General features: G+C 53.0%; 7 protein-coding genes across 7 annotated transcripts; 6 read left to right on the forward strand and 1 right to left on the reverse strand.

Annotated features, from left to right (window-relative positions):
* Positions 1 to 1,138: 1,138 nt before the first annotated feature.
* On the forward strand, positions 1,139 to 2,555 carry CCMA1212_009295 (uncharacterized protein; the record flags this gene model as incomplete). Its single annotated transcript, XM_073706382.1, has 4 exons — positions 1,139 to 1,391; positions 1,452 to 1,938; positions 2,004 to 2,309; positions 2,375 to 2,555. The coding sequence occupies 4 exons, from the start codon at positions 1,139 to 1,141 to the stop codon at positions 2,553 to 2,555; spliced, it is 1,227 nt and encodes a 408-aa protein (XP_073555068.1).
* A 1,043-nt stretch (positions 2,556 to 3,598) lies between these two features.
* CCMA1212_009296 (High-affinity methionine permease) lies at positions 3,599 to 5,843 on the forward strand (the record flags this gene model as incomplete). Its single annotated transcript, XM_073706383.1, has 8 exons — positions 3,599 to 3,875; positions 3,938 to 4,177; positions 4,249 to 4,344; positions 4,414 to 4,670; positions 4,733 to 4,826; positions 4,893 to 5,204; positions 5,258 to 5,510; positions 5,576 to 5,843. The coding sequence occupies 8 exons, from the start codon at positions 3,599 to 3,601 to the stop codon at positions 5,841 to 5,843; spliced, it is 1,797 nt and encodes a 598-aa protein (XP_073555066.1).
* Positions 5,844 to 8,733: 2,890 nt separating this feature from the next.
* On the forward strand, positions 8,734 to 9,805 carry CCMA1212_009297 (uncharacterized protein; the record flags this gene model as incomplete). The annotated part of the gene is made up of 4 exons (XM_073706384.1): positions 8,734 to 8,885; positions 8,943 to 9,215; positions 9,284 to 9,424; positions 9,490 to 9,805. 4 exons carry the CDS (start codon positions 8,734 to 8,736, stop codon positions 9,803 to 9,805), a joined length of 882 nt encoding a protein of 293 aa, XP_073555067.1.
* A 347-nt stretch (positions 9,806 to 10,152) lies between these two features.
* CCMA1212_009298 (Cytosolic Fe-S cluster assembly factor CFD1) lies at positions 10,153 to 11,351 on the forward strand (the record flags this gene model as incomplete). The annotated part of the gene is made up of 3 exons (XM_073706385.1): positions 10,153 to 10,159; positions 10,351 to 10,394; positions 10,467 to 11,351. 3 exons carry the CDS (start codon positions 10,153 to 10,155, stop codon positions 11,349 to 11,351), a joined length of 936 nt encoding a protein of 311 aa, XP_073555069.1.
* Positions 11,352 to 13,724: 2,373 nt separating this feature from the next.
* Positions 13,725 to 15,292, forward strand: CCMA1212_009299 (S-adenosylmethionine decarboxylase proenzyme; the record flags this gene model as incomplete). The annotated part of the gene is made up of 2 exons (XM_073706386.1): positions 13,725 to 13,836; positions 13,896 to 15,292. The coding sequence occupies 2 exons, from the start codon at positions 13,725 to 13,727 to the stop codon at positions 15,290 to 15,292; spliced, it is 1,509 nt and encodes a 502-aa protein (XP_073555070.1).
* A 591-nt stretch (positions 15,293 to 15,883) lies between these two features.
* CCMA1212_009300 (H/ACA ribonucleoprotein complex subunit 3) lies at positions 15,884 to 16,157 on the forward strand (the record flags this gene model as incomplete). Its single annotated transcript, XM_073706387.1, has 2 exons — positions 15,884 to 16,058; positions 16,141 to 16,157. 2 exons carry the CDS (start codon positions 15,884 to 15,886, stop codon positions 16,155 to 16,157), a joined length of 192 nt encoding a protein of 63 aa, XP_073554972.1.
* Positions 16,158 to 16,721: 564 nt separating this feature from the next.
* CCMA1212_009301 (20S-pre-rRNA D-site endonuclease nob1) lies at positions 16,722 to 18,050 on the reverse strand (the record flags this gene model as incomplete). Its single annotated transcript, XM_073706388.1, has 1 exon — positions 16,722 to 18,050. One exon carries the CDS (start codon positions 18,048 to 18,050, stop codon positions 16,722 to 16,724), a length of 1,329 nt encoding a protein of 442 aa, XP_073554973.1.
* Positions 18,051 to 21,954: the final 3,904 nt, after the last annotated feature.

The following is a 21,954-nucleotide window of genomic DNA, read 5'->3' on the forward strand; positions in this document are numbered from 1 at the left end:
TCTATCCGGACTCTATCCACGTCGATATCCCATTTTCGGGGGGTTTCCGATCGCTCGGCAAGCCGGGAGGAATCGCCATTTGGTTACATGGGGGTTCTGTTTTCCCAAAATCGCCGCCTCATCGGCTCTGAATTGTTGATCGACCCCAATATTGCGCCAAACGCCACGGCTTACGGTCCCATGACCAATGCCGTGAGCTTAGTCGATAGTCTTTTCCATTTCACCCGATGGCCATACCGTCAACCTCAACCGCACTTATCCGGTAGCGATCAAGAATCGCTGTGAAGGGTAGGACAGGTACGCCATGGCAGCGAACAGCTCGTGCGATCATACATAGAGACCTACAGCGCGTGTCCTCTCCCATGATCCACCTACAACAAGCGATCCAACGCTTGGTACATCTTCCGTAGTATAGTGGTCAGTATGCAAGCTTGTCACGCTTGAGACCCGGGTTCAATTCCCGGCGGGAGAGAGACAAAGATCTTTACTTTTTTTTTTTTGTGCATCTTCCTTCTCTGTCTCGAAGCATTAACGATGCTACGATCTCCGCATATACCCGACATGCGCTGCATGTAAGTGGTGCATCATGCAGTTCGCCTGCGTGGCTCTGTCAACGTCGATTGTTGGGTAATAACAAGGCGTACGTGTACTGTGCTCCGTACGGTTGAAGATCTTCTAGCCTCGCGTGGATCCCTGTTCAAGTGATGATATTGTAGTAGCAATTTGGGAACCTCAACACGACAAGATTGATTGGTTCGTTTCTTCATTGATCTATACGCACATGTGGCTAACAGCTGCTGCAGAAATCCATCCAGCCGATTGCGAGTCCTTGGTTGCTGATGGCGACATGAGTGCAGGTGAAAATTTGGCTTACCTAACAACTCTAATATCCTATCACAATAGACGAAGCTCCCCCAGCTCTCATGACGACATGCAGAAACATGCGTTTATCATATCATTTAGCCGGCGGCGGAGAAGTGATTTGTCAAGTTGAGCCATCTACAGATGAGAGTGAAGAGGATAAATGGCGTTACCCGCGCAAGGGAACCATGGGCCTTGGGATAACCCCTACCACGAGGCGTCTCACCAGCTCTCCTGACTGACAAGGTCTACGCAAAGTCTCCAACTTCGATTCAAAATGGCCGCCGCCGTTGAAATCCCGAGGCAGCCGGACATTTCATATGCCCCCAACTATGAAAACTATCTCAACCGCATCAAGCGGCGTCAAGAGACGGAAAAGTTGGAGAATTCTCTCCCCGATGGCTTTCCCGCCAAGCTTGAATCCGACCTTGTCTGGGACGGCAGGAACTTGGCTGATACGTACGACTGGAACTACGTTTTGACCGAGAGCGATATTGTCGAGGTTGACCAAGCTCTTCGGCATTTCAAGTGTAAGCCCACTGTCTTCTTTGGTCACGGACGGCCTGTAAACTCACATCGGTTGGTACCAGCTCTGAACCTGGCCTTGGGCTACGTCACCCCCGAGACATTCCCCTTGCCAAAACTCCACGATACTCTACGAGAAATCTCCAAAGAGGTTCACCTAGGCCACGGTTTCAAAGTCGTCAAGGGGGTGCCGGTTGATAACTACAGTCGCGAGGAGAATGTCATCATCTACGCCGGCATCGCATCCCACGTCGCACCCATCCGCGGCCGCCAGGATCACCAATACAACGGGAAGCCAGCTGATGTCGTTCTCGCGCACATCAAGGACCTCACCCAGGAGATTGATCCTCACAAGATCGGAGCGCCGGCATACACGGCCGACAAGCAGGTTTTCCACACCGACGCTGGAGATGTGATAGCCCTCTTTGCCCTGGGCGAGCCCGAAGAGGGTGGCCAAAGCTTCTTGTCCAGCAGCTGGCACGTGTACAATGAGCTCGCAGCAACACGCCCTGACCTTATTCGAACCCTATCTGAGCCTTGGGTGGTCGACGAGTAAGTCGAGTCAAGAGGGATCCGGGAAACGTTTATGGACCATGACTGATAGTGTTATGCTTCAGGTTTGGGAAGCGTGGTAGGACTCATACCGTACGGCCTCTTCTGTACTTCCAGCCCGCAACCGAAGATACCCCCCAGCGCCTTATCATCCAATACGCGCGCCGCACTTTCACAGGATACTGGGGCCTTCCTCGATCAACAGACATCCCTCCAATCACCGAGGCTCAAGCGGAGGCTCTGGATGCCTTGCACTTCACGGCTGAGAAGTACCGCGCAGCCCTCGACTTCCACAAGGGCGACATTCAATTTGCCAACAACTTGAGCATCTTCCATGCCCGCGAGAAGTTCAGAGACTCTCCCGAGAAGAGGTAATGCGCCATCCGAGACTCTCAATACGCTTCCTTTGTGTTTGCTAACAGCGTGTTGACAATAGACGTCATCTTATCCGTCTTTGGCTGCGAGACCCTGAATTTGCTTGGAAGACCCCCGAGCCGCTTACTGACATCTGGGACAGGGTTTACAAAGATGTTAAACCAGAGAACTCGATATTCCCACTAGAGCCAGGCGTTCGCAGCGCCAGCGATGGGAAACCCGATGAGAGAAAGTACGAGTAGACACTTGACTTGTGGGGACAATTAGTTCTAGAAACATGTGCACATTTGCTATCTATATTCCCAAAGCTACAAGTCCATGCCAGATCTAGTGATATATGTTAAAGCTTTGTTACCGTTCTCCGCAGAACATGTACGCACATTACTACAGCATATTAGCTTTTGGTGGACGATTCCATGGAGCCATGCATCCTTGCTCGATGCACAGATAAGCTCATGCCGTGCTACGTCAACCCGCAAAGAATATTCCATCTTTTCTCGGACCGTAGCTTCCAGGCTGGGCCTTATCCTTGTAGATCAGTAATGGCACATGCATCTTTGCCTGTCCAACCTGCATGAACCTACAGCCCCAGTGAGTCGAGGCCTGCAACGACATCCTGGTACCGCATCACCTCAGAATCACGAATATGGCGAAATGGGGTAAATGTGACCTATCTCGCTGCCCGGGAGCTACTTCAGACATGGCGAATAATCTTTTGCGGCAACTCCATAAATGCTCTCCACATTGGAAAAGCCCTCCCCTGGGAAAACCGACCAGCTTGGCGGCATCGCTAATGGTTGAGAAATTGGCGTAATGTTAGATACAGGACATTAAAGGCAGCACATGCTTGCTTGCCGCCGAATGGCAGCAAATGCTGCTCTCTTCTACACATGTCCTTCGGACCCCGACGACTCTGGTGGGGGGAGGTTTAGCAAATCGTGGCAATCAATTGCGTTATCGCCGCCTTGTATCGACGCGATCAATAGTATCACTACCATCAGAAGAGACTCCGCACTGCCAAGGACTCCATCAACAACTGACGGATGGCAGAGATCGCCCCTGTGTAGCAGCCACGACAAACAAGCGGGGGTTTTGTGCTGCTCAAAAGCAATGAGAGCCCGCTCTCGTCTCAGTCCACCGATCGAAGCTTTACCACGGTGATCATCCTACTGTCTTGCATATACCAGACATCATACCCAATTGTCTGAGGCTGGATGTTACCCTTCAATATTTCGTTCGCATATTCTCGCGGCTAGAGAAAAGTGATCGGATTCCAAAAGGAACAATGCCTTCCTTCTGGAGGCGTCCGTTCCGCAGCGGCGAAGAGCCTCAGGCTGCCGAGGCGGAAGAGCGTGGATCAACAGAGAGTGATCCTTCTGAGATTGTCGCTGGAGGGACCTACTATATCGCAGGAAAGGGTGCCAACAACAAGGAGACGTCCTATCAAGACGCCTCTGGAGCTCCAGTGGAAGAGTCGTCGCCATTGGGATATGATGTTGGGCCCTTGACGATTCTCTTTCTCAATGTCAGTAAGATGATTGGTACAGGCATCTTTTCAACTCGTAAGTCATTGCTCTCTCCAATTCTTGGTGGCAGATGGCCCGTGCTAAGTGATTGCCGGTAGCATCATCGATCCTCGCTGGTACTGGCAGCATTGGACTGAGTCTGATATGGTGGGCTCTTGGCTTCCTAACATCGATTACGGCGTTTGCTGTTTATCTCGAGTTTACAGCGTACTTTCCTTCGCGATCCGGAGCAGAGGTGGTGTATCTCGAACAAGCATTTCCGCGCCCTCGCTGGCTCTTCTCGACCGCATTTGCGTTCCAATCTGTAATCCTCTCATTTAGTAGCGCGAATTCATACGGTGAGTTGTTCATATACCAAGTACGGGGTAAACCGAGTCGAGACATTATCTAACGTCAAGTGTCCCGACAGTATTGGCGCAGTACATTTATAAAATGACAGACCACAATCCTACAGATTGGCAGCTAAAGGGAGTAGCCATAGCAGGTTATACAGTCGCTCTTCTTGGTACGTTTTGCCTCGAGCAGAGAAAGGCCCGTATCATACGAAAATCGAGGAAACTCACACAGCTACTAGTGGTCATCGTCCACAACAAATTGGCGTACCATTTGGCTAATGGAATCGCCTTTGTCAAAATCGCCACCCTGATATTCATCTCAATCACTGGGTTCGTCGTCCTCGGAGGGCGTACTCGAGTGCAGGACCCAACGGCCAATTTCCATAACTCTTTTGAAGGAAAAGCCACGGCATACGGTATCACAAACGGCCTGTATAAGATTATCTTTTCTTACGCAGGATACGAGAACGCGTTCAACGTGGTGAACGAAGTCAAGGTAAGTTTGAGAAGGGAATGTCCATGTACCCAATGAGCCGTCTGTCTCACAGTTTATGATAGAACCCTGTCAAGCATATCCGACGGCAAGGCTACATTGCTATTTGGTCTGTAAGCATTCTGTATATACTCACCGTTGTCGCCTATTATGCTGCCAGTAAGTGAGGCCAATGCTGTGTCTAGAGTCCAAGCCCACCGATTACTGACCCTCTGCCCCATACAGTCCCCAAGGCGGACATCATCAGCGGCAAGCTGACCGTTGCCAATCTCTTCTTTCTCAACGTGTTCGGTGATAGCAAACAAGTCAAAGCTCTCAACTTTCTCATCGCAATCAGTGCTTTTGGCAATATGGTGGCTGTTTTGATCGGCACCTCGCGGATTATCCGAGAGTGTGGTCGGCAGGGCGTTCTCCCATGGACCAAGTTCTGGGTCTCGACCTATCCTCTCGGAACTGCCCTTGGACCGTACCTGTTCAAGTACGCCATCACCCTTGTCATGATCCTCGCTCCGCCCGCTGGTGATGCTTTCAACTTCGGTACGTGCAAAATACAAGGTCCCACCGTCGTTCCCCTATTGACATGAGTACAGTCAGTGATCTTCGCATCTACCCTGGCTCCTTCTTCGACTTCCTCATGTGCGTGGGCCTCCTCATCGTGAGACACAAACGAAAGGCCCTTAACTTGCCACGGCCTGAGTTCAAAGCGTGGGATATCGTCATCTGGTTCAGCATCCTGAAAAACCTCTATCTACTCATCATGCCTTGGTACCCTCCTGCAGGGGGTGCAAATGGTGGCGACGTAAGTTTTTGGTACGCTACGTACGTAGTCACATCGATCGGCATGTGAGTCTCGACACCTTTATTCCTCGAAGAGACATAAACACCGTCAAGTTACTGACTCAACATAGTCTTCTGGCCTGTGCCGCTTATTATTGGCTTTGGATTCACGGCATCCCTTATTTCCGGGGCTACAAGATTCGAGAAGAAGTTGTCACGCTCGATGACGGATCAAAAAGCCACCAGCTGGTCAAGGTGCCAAACGCCGAGGTCGAGGAGTGGGATAGGACGCATGACCATGCCGGTCGGATAATTACGGAGGCTGCTGATATGAGTGACAAGACGACCGGCAAAGTACTGGTTGATGGAAAGGATGGTACCGTGCCCAGCACAAATTGAGTCCCCAAGTCCTTCAATGACAATACTATCGCATTACGCGTGCCCGCGATTTACGGCAATCTATCTATCAGCTCTGCATACTCCTTACATACTGTGCTCCACTCCCTTGGAGTTGCCTCGTTGGTGCCCAGCTATTCTCCGAGCTCCCTGCGAGAGCAGAGTGTAAACCACACCACCTTTGAGAGTTTGGGGACTGCGTCTCTCTCTACGTCTCGATATCTTGCGTCTTTCAGCATGTCCTGTGGTGCTGGTGAATCGCAGAACGGCTGCTGCCATGGTGGAGCCGCACCTGAGTCAAGTCATCGAAACGAAGCACATCAGGTACGCAGCAACGCTGTCACCATGACTTTGGAAGTTCCGACACTCCTGCAGGCCCAAGGCTCCCTTGCTTTACAGAGCCGAAGGCTAGAGGGAGATGAGCAGGGTTGGCCCTCCCATCATTCTCATGGAAAGCCATCCACAAGCATAGTTGGAGCTGAGATTGATCGTACCCTGTTTTCACTGAGGTAGTGTTCCCAGTGACGAACCCAACACTGACTTTGACTCGGTTCCAAGAGCCATGCCAACTTTGTCATTTGCTCGAATGCACAAGCAACACATGTTCACTGATTCCTTTGCTCGTGTAACTGAAGCTCTCGGAGGCTACAGGGCTATCGGTCATTGTGGCAGTGCCATGATGGATTCGGGCATCTCAAAAAGAATGCCAAGAGGAGTCGTCGTCAGCCCCAGTGTATAAGCAAGCAGAGCCAAGTTTGCTCGCTGACACTAGTTGAGAAGCGCTTTGGTCATTGGCCATTGCCGCGCCTTTTGGTCGACTCGTGGCTATCCGCCTGGAGGCATCGGTTCTCGCCGCTGACCTTGCCCTGCCACATTGGGTGAGACAGCTTCGACCTACAGCTTCGGTGTTGACACAAAGAATACAAGGCTCAGTGGGTTAGGATAAGAGCGGGGTAGTACACTTTGACGAGGAGGAAACTTATAGTACAGCTAACTGAAGTGTGGCTGCCCCGGCTGATCGCCTCCTATCAGGCTCTGGGCACCAAGAAGTGACGTACCATGTGGTGGAGCAAGGAGGCACGCAATACAGATAAGCTTAAACGCGAAGGAGACCAATCTCGGTCAGATCTCAAATCCAGCAGGACGGCCTGATTCCCGCACAAATGGCGATCCGGCCGCCCCTCCCATGACCGACCCCAGTCATTTAGCAGCTTGGTACTTCAGCTGTTGCCACGCTATCAATAGATTGCAAGCCAAGGCTCGATCATAGTGTGCCAAGCCTCGGTATCCGCCGTTTGATAGCGGACTCGCCTTTCCGTTATTTTTTCGGGTCTCTGTGACATCTGCCGTTCTTGTGAGCTGAGGTTCGTACGGGACGTTCTCGCGTGCGCCGGGCCTTGGCGCCAACACGGGCTGAACAAGCTGCAAACAAGGATGTGGCTATGAATGGCATCCCTCGTTACATCAGCCTCTTGGCCTCGGGTATATGTACTAAAAAGAGAACTACCGAGCTGCCGCAAACAACTTCTAGATGTGCCTGAATCAAGGGTAAGGCTGGAAGGGCGTAACAAATCTCCGTGCTCGAGACAGACAATGGCCGCTGAAGAATGCAAGCAGCCAACTCGATCACATCCTATCATGTCATCATGCCGAGTTCTCGAGTTGTGTAGCACTGGGCTTCCAAGATCCTTTTGGGTTGCTAAGCAAGCGTGGCAATGTTAGACCCCATCTGAGGTGATGGCAGTGAAGCATGGGTATCGGTAGGGCGTACCTATGAGCTGTCACAACCCAAGGGGTTGGTTTCAGATTAGACGGGGTGGAGGGAGTGTGTGACACGAGAAAGCCTCAGCGCGCCTAGATCCAGTGATCCCGGTTCAGGATCTCGGCATCAAAATTTTCGCAAACGAAACGATGGACACCATCATATGTCTGACATAACAACCGCAGCATCATAGAATCCGATCCATCACGCTCAAGACGTTATGTCCTGTAGCCAGCAGAACAACTCTGTGTTTTGATAGCGTAAAGTATCAGTGTGTATGAGATTTGGGAAACCTCATCCCCGCGATCTCCGTCCCCAGGGATCCATTCGGCAACTAGGTATATTCCATTTGCTCCCTTTGGGTTGGTAACTATTTGCCTAATGCATGGGTCTTCCCGGAAGCTTCGTCTTTCCCCTGCGTGTTCCCGATCCCGGTTGGCAGTGCTCGCCACACGGGAAGACTTCATCAAGTGACGAATAATTTGCGAGGATTCCACCGCAAACGTCAAAAGGGCTGTATGCTACTAACCTCGAAGCTATCCTCTAGCCCCCATGCTCTGAGCAGCAGTGGCGGTCTCCCTGGTTGTCAAGGTTTGGTCTGGGAATGTTGGGGGCCTGAAGACCGCAGATCATGAGGGTTAGCTTGGCGCTGCCTCGTAGAGACAAGCATCTGAGTACCCATTTTGCCCATGTACTTGGTTGTTTGCATCTACTTTGTCCTTCAATCTCATGGCAGTGTATGTGTCTTTGCCGTCGCTTATCACGGAAGTTCTGTGTGACGTTGGCTTGAATCCGCTGGGTCTGGGCGAAAATAGAGGTGCGTTGAGTGCATGGGAGTGATTAGCGGCCAGTTCCTAGAATGGCAATGTGACCATGAAGCTGATGATTGGGGGCAGGGGATGAATAGATAAATGAGGGACGTCCAAGCTGTTGCCGTGATGCATGCATCAACAAGGTCCATTTCGACCAGGCATTGGAACTCCATCACCGCATAGCACCGAGGGGGTTAAACGCCGTCTCCCAATATATTATCACCAGTCAAGCTGCTTGGTTCCTCTGGGAATTTCACTCTCCATCTTTTATTCTACCAGATAGTCTGACTCGTCTGGGAATTTGGAGGAAATAGACGCCATGGCGCAAGCGTTCATGAGAGACGATGAACTCTGCAGGAAGTACGCAAAGTTTGCAGCCGATCTGGACCGGTGGCATTTCAAGATCATCTACTGGTTCATGTTCGTCCTCAATCTTGTGATTCTGTTCATCGCGTCTTGGACATACACGAGGTACGCTGACTGCCTTACCCTAATCGCCAAAACCAAGTCTCACGCAGTGCTATACAGAAGCCAAGATACGAACGAGCAATTCAGCCATGAGCCACGGCGGCGCACGGGGATGCTGGTGAGATACATGCTCATGTGCCTTGCCTGTGTCGTTGTGTCGGCAGCAGTGGTTGTCATGGAGGCCTTCTCTCTGCTTGCCTTGCAGTTCTGCGACGGCGAAAATCTGATATCGCTTTACTGGTCTACTTGGACCATGATCCAGGTTGGATCACTGATAGCGATGATGGGCATCATCCTCGCCATGGCACATTCGTTGCGAAACAGAAGACATCCGTAAGACGAGTGACCACAGGAAAGACGATTACCACCGGACTCGAAATGCTAATCAAGAGTTAATGCAGGCCGTGGGCGCTTGCTTTGGGGACACCCGTCCTTGTCATTGCCGGCTTGCTGCATCTCATCCACGACTGCACGAAGAAGCGTGTCAGGAAGATCGCGACCGGGTCCATCATGAAGAGCAATGCTCCCTCCATGAGCGAAGTGTAAGATGACCTACGATGTGGCTCTACACTCGGCCTATCCCACTGACACTCTCTACCGTCAACAGGAATACAATTCAGGGAAACCTCGAAGACGAACTCGACAACACGATCCCGGGCGAGTTCATCGGCTTTACGGTGGAAGGCGGTCCCATTGTGCGCTTCAACGATTCCATGCCGCTCAACCTCAACACGGACTTCGGATTCGAATTGCTTGGCTATTACGACGGCACTCGACCTGTCGTCGCGTACCAAAAGGGCGCCGTTCAGTTCCTGCCCACGGACAAGGACAAGCCATTGCCGCCGAAAGAGGCTCGATTAAAACAGGCGAAGTCAGCTGAGAAGCTGCAAGGGTCTCGGAGGGATGAAATCAGCAGTGCATAACGCTCACACCTCCGGGTTGTATGGGGAGTGTCTCTGCGTTTGTATGTGGGCGGGCATTGAGCCGACACAGGGGAGAGATTGTGTTGATGAATGGTTGGACAAATCAAGGAAGCGAAGAGTCGACGAGGCTCTTTTACAGCCCGCTATTTCTAAAGCTTAAAGTTCAGATGAGAGTCCGATATATATATATGTACATGGAAGATACCAGCACATTGGATGGCAGAGTGCGATCACATGCAATCACATGAGTCTCCAGGTTGAGGTAAGGTATGATGAGACGAAGCTGAAGTTGAAGCTCCTTAATCGATAATGGGCCTTTTGGAGGGGCAAATTTCTTGGTGAAAAAAATGTCCGGTGGCGGGGCAGAACTGCACGACTCTCCGCATATCGGCGCTTTGCTAATCCGCCTCTCGCGCCGACAAAGACGGCGGTTCCATCTTACAAATCACTTCAACCAAGTCCATCAACCTTGGACAGGTTCAGCTCGGGACCATTGACCAGCATCTGAACCATGCTGATGCGCCATCGACGCCCGGGATAAGCAGCAGACATCGTCATGGGCTTGGAAAAGGTCAAGCACGTTGTGCTGGTATGTCAGCCGCCCGATACACCAAAGGGGACAGCCGAATTATACTGCTACTGATGCTGATAACGTCTACAGGTGCTCTCCGGCAAGGGCGGCGTGGGCAAATCCTCGGTGACAACTCAGCTGGCGCTCTCCCTGACGCTCGCCGGCCACTCGGTCGGAATCCTCGATGTCGACTTGACCGGCCCCTCCATCCCGCGCATGCTGTCCATCGAGGCCTCCAAGGTCACGCAAGTTCCTGGAGGATGGGCGCCCGTTGTTGTCCACCAGGCGGAGCCGGAAAGTGGCCTGGGCAGCCTGCATGCGATGAGTTTGGGGTTCCTGCTACCGAAGCGAGGCGACGCGGTGGTGTGGAGGGGTCCCAAGAAAACGGCGATGATCAGGCAGTTTCTCAAGGACGTGCTGTGGGAGGATACCGACTACCTCCTCATCGACACGCCTCCGGGCACAAGCGACGAGCACATTTCGTTGGCCGAGACGCTGCAGCGAGATGCCCTGCCTGGCCAGGTAGCCGGCGCCGTGGTCGTGACGACGCCCCAGGCGGTGGCCACGGCAGACGTGCGCAAAGAACTCAACTTTTGCGTCAAGACGGGCATCCGGGTGCTGGGCGTGGTGGAGAACATGAGCGGCTTCGTCTGCCCGCACTGCTCCGAGTGCACCGACATTTTCGGTTCCGGCGGCGGGAAGTCCATGGCCGACGAGTTCAACGTGCCGTTCCTGGGCTCCGTGCCGATTGACGCGCAGTTCATTGCTCTGGTGGAGGAAGGCCAGCGACCGCATTATCCGGCGGGGACGGTAGTCAACGGGCAGGACATATCGTCGGTGCCAGAGGACGAGCAGAAGATGGGCAAGGATGACGGGACGCTGGTAGACAAGTACAAGGACTGTTCGCTGTATCACATATTCGTAGGCATCACCTCACAGCTCGAGGAGAAGGTTACCAGGGCTGAAATAACATGATACTGCACTGGGAGCACTTGCATTTACTTGTCCGACATTTTGCGATTAGCGTTTTATTGCCATCATATCTTGTCTGTATTACTATGGGACAGCCCTCTTCCGCTGCATGAGATCAGACGGGGTCTTTCGCCACCCACCTCATCTTTCAATTATTACGTTGGGCGGAGGACTAGTCTACCACGGGTCTGAGATATGGCAGCTCACACATTCTGAACAGCACAACGATGACTACCTGAATACATTGAGATTGAATCCCGTTTCGCCTGCGTAAGGTATCCGTAGAGTTTACCCTAGGTAGTGTTACGGGCTTGCAATGGCAGACGCATCACGCGACACGCATCGTGATGTCCCTTGCTTCTGGTGAGTACGGCTGAAAGCCCTGCAGGTTTCAGACGAGAGAGCGGTGACAAGAAGCCAAGAATGGTCCGGTCCAACATCGGCCAGTTCTTCCTCTCCCAGGCGATTGAAATAACCAACTTGAATTTCGATTGCCTTGGACGGCCATGGGGGATGCATATATAAACGCGTGCGTTGAGCGCAGTTGTGCAAATATGATTCCTGGTGGAGCAGAGCTCCTTTATGCACCATATTGCCCTACTTCGGTCAATTGTCTACGACCGAATCAAAGTGATCACTCCCGTCAGAGGTATTGACTAGATGAGGCATCTCGATGTCGTTCCACCAGCTTCTTTACTTTCACTCAGGGCTCAAGCTGTTCCCGTAGTCCGCAGCAACCGGCCCTTCGTCATCCTCAAGCCGCAAAGGCGAAGGTTCATGGCAATTACTTGTTCCGGAAACCCCGCTATGCATCGGCGGCGTCTAAGAAGAGGAGCTCAGCACCATTTGCGGGCAGACGAGCAGCAGCATTACGTGCCTGGCCATCAAATGTGGGCACCTCGAAAAAAAGTTGATGGATCGGTGAGGCTGGTGTCAACAATACTGTACAATGTCGTACTACCTTAAGCTTCGAGATGCGCTGTCCAGTGTAGTTGGGAATTCGGTTCGTCCACTTGTTCAATGTCATACTACACCCGATTATCACTCAGACAACGTCGTGATTCTCCTCCAGCATACATCTTATGGCACGCCTATTTCGTCTTGACAAAAATTGTATCAGCAGCAAGAGAGAGATGAATGTGACGACATCAAATGTTTTGTAGCTCAACTCATTGGACGTCAAGGCTAGCTACCTACCTTATCAATTGACTTCAGGCTCTTTCTTACATTAGCCCCCCCTGCTCGTGAGTGGAGCCGGCGCTGTAGCAGCAGGTATCTCAGCTGCATGAACCGGCAGACAGGTACGGCCAGATACCCCATCGCCCAGGTCCCGATTGGGCTGCGTCCAGCATCACACAAACACAAACCTCAGCCAAAATAAAATCTCGGACTGCGCACCCGCACAAAGCTGCTGCAAACTCTGTTTCCCACCCATCTCTGGCTTCTTCCGCCCTCGATCCCTTCTGTGCTGCATCCTCCCAGCATCGCTCAATTCTTTCCTTCCATCTCTCTATCCTGCCGTTTTTCTGCCGACCACGAAAAGCGACGGCTTCGTCTCATCCGTGTGAATCCCCGCGGGGACAGCAGAAAAAAAAAAAAAAAACAGAGCGAACAGAGCGCAAAAGCTGCCATAGCATCGCCCTACTATACCACACCGCGCGATCAAACTTCAGCCTCGCACGCCCATTTTACACTTCGGACAAGCTTCCTTAGCTCTTCTCAAATCCATTAGCTTTTTTAAGTTACTGGACATGAGTAGCTAGACGTGTGCCTGTCCTTATAAGACATCTCGCTCCGGTTCTTTCCTTGGCCTTCTATGCGATCGACTGATCTCCTGCGATTCCTCTTTTCACGACCTTCCAAGTATGCCCTCACTGACTTGCCCGCTTCATCATCCCAAGGCATCGGAAAGCTGACGACTGGTCCTCTCCAGGCCTCGATAGCACCCCTTCAAGCTCCAAGCAAGCTAGATATCGCAATTACAACCGCCTACCCAAAGTCAACAGCTCGCGGCAAGATTCCTTGCCTTATCGGATCCGACACCGAGTCCTGAGTATCGGGCACTGCACTCCAGCGCAAGATTTCTTCGCAGAAGCGGTTCTTCTACCCTCTCTGTCCTCGGCCTCCATAACGTCCTTTTGAGACGTTAGCCCTTCTACAATCCCCGATTGCTGCTGGCTTCCGCCAGCGTCGCTGGACAGACCACATTCCTGTGGGCCTACTCTCTCGAACAGACGCCGCAAGGTCTGTTTGAGTGGCAGCTAGTGCTCCGCGGACTCATTGTCAGACGGGCATAGCAACAGCGAGCTCGTCAGCTTCCTCTACTCCTCGCTGTCGGCTTCAGACTGCTGTTACAGCAGCGACAAATCATCAAGCATGGCCAACCTCTCGGTGCCCAACAGCTACACCTTCTCTCCTTCGCCGGCCACCCACTTGACAATCAATCACGATAATGCGGCCGAGCTGGACTCCACCTACGCCTTTGAAGGTATGCGACGCTGCCCTTGCTCTGCGCTGAAGTATCGCTGCTGACAATACACCCACCAGGGCCCGAGAAGCTCCTAGAGGTATGGTTCGCTCCAAGTGCTTCGGCGCTGCCTCAGGGCGCTCGACCTGCCGGCCTCAAGGCCGTGACCGCCGAGACTTGGGAGACTATGCTTGATATGGTCAACTGCAAGATTCTCTCGGTGCTCAAGTCCGACGCCGTCGATGCCTACCTCCTCTCCGAGTCGAGCATGTTCGTCTTCCCCCACAAGCTGATTCTCAAGACTTGCGGCACCACCACTCTCCTCCTCGGACTGCAGCGCCTGCTCCATATCGCCGCCGAGTTTGCGGGCTTCCCCTTCAACAACGCCACGTCCGCAAAGGAGATCAAGGCTGTTGCCATTCCCTACCGAGTCTTCTATAGCCGCAAGAACTTTCTCTTCCCCGACAAGCAACAGGGTCCCCACCGCAGCTGGAAGCAGGAAGTCAAGTACCTGGACGACATGGTGGACGGCGGCAGTGCCTACATGGTGGGAAAGATGAACGGCGACCACTGGTACCTCTACATCACGTCGCCAAACCGAATGTTCACTCCACCCCTGACCCCCGACTCGGAAAAGAACGAGACGGCCCCGGCCAGCTTCTCGATGCCCGCCAACTTTGAGCTTGGAGGACCGGGAAGCGACGAGACGCTCGAGATCTTGATGACGGATCTCGATCCCGAGAATGCCAAGCAGTTTTACCTAGCGCACGCGAGTGCGGTCGCGTGCGACAAGCTGTCTGTCGAAGGCAGCAAGGCCGGTAACACCGCTGACAACGTGAGCGAGGTCAATGTCTTCGCCGACGGGATCGAGTCCGACTTGCACGAGTCGTCCGAGAAGCCTGGTGAGATCGAGGCCTTGACCACCGAAGGCCACGCCCTCGGCACGGTCGTGTCGGAGCAGTGCGGCCTCGCCGACGTGTATCCGACTTCGGTCTATCCCGATGCCCGCATCGACTCTTATCTCTTCAGCCCCTGCGGCTTCTCTGCCAACGGCATCATTCCTCCGCCCCCGGCCACCCAGGAGGACGGCCAGCAGAGCGGCAACAACGCCGGACACTACTTCAGTGTCCACGTCACGCCCGAGACTGGCTTCTCGTTTGCATCGTTCGAGACCAACGTCCCGGGAGGCCAGAGTGGACGAACCACGGCCGAAATCATTGAGCACGTCGTTGACATCTTTAAGCCTGGCCGCTTCAGCGTCACTCTGTTTGAGGCCAAGGGTCGCGGCGAGAACCCGTACGGCTCGACCAACTCGGTCAAGGGCCTTGCCGCCCAGAGACTCGTCGATACCGTGCGCGGATACCGCCGCATCGATCGCATCGTCCATGACTTTGAGGATTATGATCTGGTGTTCCGCTTCTACGAGCGCGAGGGCTGGGTCGGCGACAAGAAGGCTCGCGTCGGCGAGGAGATTTGAAGTCGGAGCCGGTTTTTTGCTGGGATTGTAGGAAAAGGTGCTTGACGGTGGACTAGTCTTGGATGAGGACGATTTGTTTTCGTTCTGGACATTCCTTCTCAGAGCCATATTCGCCTTTTGTTTCTTGATTTGGTCAAACTTTTCACCGGTTGATGTTGGATAGTCTCCTAGTTTTGCATAGTGTCTTGGTTTGATGATCATTAATGAATGATGTTATATTCTCGCCGCCGTTGTGTCTCACGTTTACGGTGACTTTTGCTAATTCCCTCTACATTTACCTCCTGAGAAGTCCTGAGTGAATGACCTCGTGCTTCTTGTACCTACCTACCTACCTAGGCACTCTCTTGGAATGAATGCTGATCGGTGGGCCTGCGGTGTTTCTTATCGATAAGCTGAAAAGAGCAAAGCCCATTCTGCCAGTCTCCACTTCACCAATTTTTTTCCTGCGAAGCTTCTGTGAAAAACGCATCACCAAAACCTTCAGTTAATCCAAATTCACAAGCCACTGGTCAATTGGTTTCGCACACGTCTCCTCCCACATCTTCTATTACTCTTCAACACTCCTTTGCCCTTCTCAAAAGTCAGCCCACCATGCATCTGATGTACACCCTCGACGCCAACGGCAACCGCCTCTACACCCTGAAGAAGGTCGCCCACGGCCAGGTCACCAAGTCTGCGCACCCGGCGCGCTTCTCTCCCGACGACAAGTGGTCTCGTCAGCGCGTTACGCTGAAGCGTCGGTTTAACCTGCTCCTGACGCAGCAGAGTGAGTGTCCCTTGGTATTCGCGGGTGGGAGTTGTTTTGAGGGAAGTCTTGCGATCATGTGCTGACGGTCTTGCGGTTCCAGAGGAGGAGGCTATGTAAATCTCGCATCCGACAAGGCGATTTGTGTATGAAAGCGACTTCAAAATGACCGATAGGCGGATATCCATTCGACAACTTCTTCGGTCTATTCGCGATGCCGGGTGAAGAGAAGAGAACCAGGAGACTCCTGCTTGGAGACCACCGACTTGAGCTCTCTGTTCCCATCGCATAGAGTCAATGAAGGGATACCTACATGAGGTGGAAGATTTTTATTTTATTTTTTTTTTGACCGAGAGAGAAGAAGAAGAAGGGGGAGGACCACGTGGAAGGATGCGCGACTTGTGTAGGCAAAGTCACGACAAATGGAGTTGGAATCACTGTGAAATTGATTCGGAGAAGGGATATGGCGTTTTAGGCGATTGCATGTATTTGGGCACATTTGCGAACGAGCAGATGAAGAAAAAACATTACAGTTTTCTCATTAAGAGGATCGAGCGAAGTTGTGCTCCCTTCACTAGCGTTCTTCTTGCTACTGTGTGCGCATATGCTTGAATTCATGGAATCATTATCGACCTCATCTATCCCTCCGGCAGACTTACTCGTGTCAAGCAGATACCCTCGCATCTACCTCTTCCGCCTGGAATTCACCGCCCTTCCTGCACCAACCTTGACCTTGCCACCACCACCACCAGATCGATGGCCCGTCAGAAGACCAGGAAGATAATCATCGTCCATCAAGTCCTTCTTCCTCTGTCTCCGCTGCTCATCCAGCGCCTTGACATGCTCCTTCTGGTCCTCGGCGAGGATCAAGTCTCTGCCCCAGCCGTTCTTCCCACCCACATGCTTGGGCAGTCTTCCATTCGCACTGCCATGAACCGGCTTCGGCACGCTAAAGACGTTTCCGCGGTTGTTCCACTGAAAGTTCTGCTTCAGATGGATCTTGAAGTTTCCATGCTGATCTGTCGAGCAGCTCGTCCTCGTGAGCGTGTTCTGGCCGCACTTGGGACAGAACTGCTTGTCCATGTCCTTGGTAAGGTTGAAGCAGCCATGGCACCGCAGCACCCACGTCTTCAGGTATGTGATGCGCGACAGCGAGGGCGCGACCAGGTTGAGGTTGATGCGCAGGGCGACGTTTTGCATGGCGTAATCAGACGTCAGGATGGCAGCCTGCAGGACCTTGGGGGTAGCGTTGGCGCTGGTGCCGGACGCGCCAGCGTCTTTGGCTTGCTGCTTCTTGAGATTGGAGGGGGTGATCCAGCCCTCATCGTCGGACTCTTCTGATGCCTCCTCGGGCTGCTGTACAGATGGCGATTGTTGGACGGCTTCTGATGCCGCAGGCTCTTCTGCTTGCTTTTCACCGTCGGCGGGGGCTTCCAAATTCAGTCTCTGGATGTCGTCGCTGAGGTTCGCCTCGGCTTGTGGCTCTGACTGTTCATCGGCTTCCTCTTTGGCGGCTTCCGAAGCCTGTTCGGATTCCGCAGTCTTCTGAGCTTCATCTCCCTGCACTTGTCCCTCTGGCGTCTCGTCTGTCACGGGCTTCTCCTGCTGCGGCCTTCCGTTCAGACCCTTCTGGCCCGGCGTATTCCTCAATCTCCAGTCGCCTCCGTTCCTCTCGCATTCAAGCTCATACCCCAGGGCGAGCACCTCCATATCAGGCCTGCTGAGGACCCCATAGTCGCCCGTCTTCTTTGCAAAGTCGGCAATGAACTTTAAGCTTTCGGGTCTGGGGGACCGCAGGGTGACGAATGGCAGCAGCGTCGTCTCAACTCGAGCCCGTGTGGCAGCGTCGCGAATTTCGGTAATGATGTTAGGAAGCGTGTACAGCTTTTCGGCTCTGGAGATGAGCACGCTGGCAGGAGGATCGTTCTTGATCAACGGACCGGTATCGAGAACAAGGCTGTGAATCGGTTTGGTGGCGTCGACCGAGGTCGCTGGTGACTCTGGGGCTGCCATGGCAGCGTTTCGAGTGGTTTTACGGGCGAGAATTGTTTCTATCGATCGTCTCTAGGTGCTTCCCAATCTGAGACCCGTTGGATCGCGAATGGTAGAGCCGGCAGAGAGCAGATATCTCGTGTAGGAAGACTCGGCCATCCTCCGATGTTTGGAGGGGCAATATCGGATCGCTACACAAATTTTGGTTTACTGATAAGATAACGCTTTTTTTGGGACACGCATGCAAGGCATGAAGCACGTGCAGCTGAAGCATAACGTAAGCCAGGATCTCCAAGATCTTCAGCAAGCGATGCGTAACGTCGCATCATGCTCGTAATTCCTGCATGAGCCCCTTCAATGACACTGAAAAGGAAATCGAAGCAACTTATCAAGGATAGAAAATTGATTGACTTTTACTGCCTTATATGTTTTACAGCATGTTCAGATCTGCTAATTCTCCCTCGGATAGGGAGCTTGATCTTTTCCTTCGTCCTCGGTTACACGTACCCTATATCAGCTCGAATTTCTGCAGGTCCGAGACAAGTCTCAACAGTTCCTTGGGTAACAGCTGTTTATCGTAGCCACCACCCGCAGATGGCTATCCACTAACCCAGGGAAGTAATATCTCTGCTGCTGCTATGGCAATCCAGATCAGAGATTCTACTCTATGTTACTATCGCTTTTTCTCTGGAGATCCCGCGCTTGCATTGTAACAAGAGCGTGGCTTACACGAGCTCGACGACCGTGCTGCCAATGCCTGCCAGCTCCCATTTTAGTCGCCGCACACTATGGCATGGTGTTGCTGCAAAACAGCCGGACATGGAAGGTCATGGCAATTCACACAATGTTTGCTAGGGTACCCTGTTGTAAATTTCGCGTAATGGCCGCATGAGCCCCCTCTACGTATGTTGATATCCGAGCTCTGGGGTGTGAACTGGTGTAGAACCTCATATCGGACCGTCGGTTATCTCCCCATCCAGGCAAGTGGCCAGGCCTCGGTGCAGATACCATCAACTCAGATTATGATTCTCGTTCGCGAAGATGGAGCATGCTTGCTACTTCAATTGCATCTATCCGATTCGTCTACAGAGGATCAGCCGACTCTTGACGTGACATTATTACGTGTGCTTCAACCTCATCAGGCAGCAACCAGCTTGGGACATCTGGTAGGGCTTATCTGCTAATAAGCATTGGGGCAGGCTTGAAGTCTCCATGTTCGAGACCTTCAGGATATGTCGCGCGTCCTCTTCAATGACTTGTTGGGCCTGTTGATCTTGATGATCTTGTTGGCCCTGTTGGCTCGTCTGTGTGTAGAATAAAGATACACGAAGATAAGCTGCTGTATTGAGTACGCAGAGCCACCAACAACACCTTGCCGGAACTGCCAGCGAAATTTGCCATGATATGCCGAGGGAGGGGGCGGAAAGACGCGGCCATCTGAAGTTATCGATCGATACCTGATCAGAGTAACTATTACCTCACGTCTCATCACTGTCACTCGCGGATCTACAGATTCCCCAGACTCTACAGTAGAGAAGCAACGCGAGCATGTCTATTTAGCTTTGGAGATGCGTATACGAGTACGTAAAAACATCAAGGGTTTTCCGGGGCTCCAGACGGGGTTGCTTCACCCCAAGATTTCCATTGAATACTAAGAGATTGTCACGATGATGCCCGCTCCGCGCGCTTCCCCAGGCTCCGTAGTTGGGCCCTTACGATTGGCCCAGTCAAACAAATGCGGCCCAAAGGTTCATTTCGTGAATGTGGAGAGCGGAATTTTCTCCATGAGTCCTGCCCCTGCGCCGTCTCTGAAAGATATGCGGTCTGCAGGCATGTTCCGTTTCATGTACGAGTAGTCTCGCGAGGTCCGGGCTTTCACGGCTCGCTGAATGGTTACAGATACTGTGTGGACTAGGCGCAGGCTACATCACGGTCCGTTACTGCGTACCTGGGCACAATGCTACGTGGCAGCCGAGTGAGATAGGATGCGGATGACAACGGAAGCGCTCCAGCCATCTAGGGTGACGCCAGCGGAGAGGCAGAGCCTGGACGTACCAACTTGCGCCCGTTTTCCCCGCAGCAAGCGGCAGAGACAGGCAGTGACAAATGTGATTACTTGTACATAGAAATGGCTCGGAATCATGAACAAAACGAGAACAGATGTCAGCACATCAGGAGGCAAATCGGCGTGGCAGCAACGTGATGCTAACATCAGGTTTTGGTCTAGCTCCGTTCTGGGTATCTTTCGAGAAGGCGTATGGAAGTGATCGCCGGCATTAGCGTAAGATAACTAGTCCGGATGCGGTTAATGCGTGGAGGGTCTACTGCAGGTGACTTGGAGCGGAAGGAAGAAGGAGGAAAACCGGCGAAGGAGAAGATGGACAGGAAAAATCAGCGCGGCCAGGGATGGATGCTGGTGGCTGGAGATGGCTCGGTCTGTACAGCGGCTCGGCCCCCGTAAGGTTCGCTAGGAGGCCCTCAGAGACCCCTGTAGCCAGCGCTAGAAGCACTAACCAGGCTGCTGGACAAGACTTGGCTTGCTGGAAGGGGGTAGCGCTAGCCGAGGCGCGTCCAGGCCTTGTTGGTCTTGGGTAAGGTTCGAGGCGGAAGGCTGGGCAACGGCCTGTCTGCCGAGGGTGACGAGCAGGTAGCTGCAGGCTTGTCTGGACGGAGAGTTTTGTGCTCCGGTACCTCCGGTTGGTGCAGAATGGCCGGTCTCACGCAGGACACACTCGTACTTGTACTTGGACGCGGTCCGGCAGTGAGTGCCGCAAGGTGGTGTGCAGATTTTTTTTTGCAGCGACTAGAAGGATCTGTCCGGGCTGGGGGGCGTCCGGCAGTGTCACAGCTCTACCGGCGTCCAAGAATTTGGAGAATTCCAGTTGCGATGCCGGCACGTTTGGAATGAGAATCGGACGATTTCTTCGACAATGAGAGGAGCCATTCCGGCACCAAATGTGGCCTGGAGCCCAGCTTTGGTCTTTGCGTGGCCACAGACTTACTCGTACGGATACAAATACGCATAGTAACGTCGCTTGGTCGCTTAGACGGGCTCCGTACCTGTCCGTGAACAGGCATACTTGTGAGAATCTCAATTGGCCACTGCGCTGGCCAGCGAGGGATTATTCAATCAAAACAGAGACAAACCGGGTTGCCTGAACCATCTTGGCTGAAGTCTTGACACATGAAAACTGCCACTGAGTCGCAATAGGATCCATCGTGTGTTGCTTCAGCGAGTAGCATTGAGTAAAAGCGGCTGGCCTCAGTGGGCTCTGTGGAATCTGTGGGCCTGCAATGGGCCAGACAGTGGGCTTTGCAGTGGGAACGTCGGTGGGCATCTGGTGTGGGCTAGGGAGGAGAGAGAAACCAAGGGGAGCCATGGCCCTACAGTACCATATCCCAGTGTGAGGACAGGGACCTAGACGCAATGACGTTTTCGGTCCGGGGCTAGAAGAAAGGAAGGGAAATTCTTGAGCCGCCTGGGATCCACTTGGGCGAAAGCCTTGCCCTGCATCCCGTCAAACGACACGCGAATCCATGACTGTGTGATTTGATCACGGAACAGGCGGCAGCCCCGACGATGCGATGCAATGCAGGCTCAACCGCCGTGATTTGCCTCAGAGACGGAAGAGCCAGGCCTCGCACTTGGTTTTTACGTACAAGAATGCGGAGTCACGATGCTGGCGAGTGGTTGTTTTGCGGGGGAGGAGATGAGCCTGATCTGGGGTAACGAAGGGGCCCTCATCAGCTGAAGAAGGGGACGGGATCAGGACAGTAGACAACAGACAATGGGTAGCATCGAGGGAAGAGGAAAAGACGATGATACGGCTGCAGCGATTCCCCTCTTCCCTGCGTCTCTGGGGAACGAGCTTCAAGCTGGCCAAAGTGGAGGATCGGCCAAGGGTCTAGATGCCAGCGAGGCTCG

Source organism: Trichoderma ghanense (genome assembly GCF_004382785.1).
Source record: "Trichoderma ghanense strain CCMA-1212 chromosome Unknown scaffold_16, whole genome shotgun sequence".
Taxonomy (NCBI): domain Eukaryota; kingdom Fungi; phylum Ascomycota; class Sordariomycetes; order Hypocreales; family Hypocreaceae; genus Trichoderma; species Trichoderma ghanense.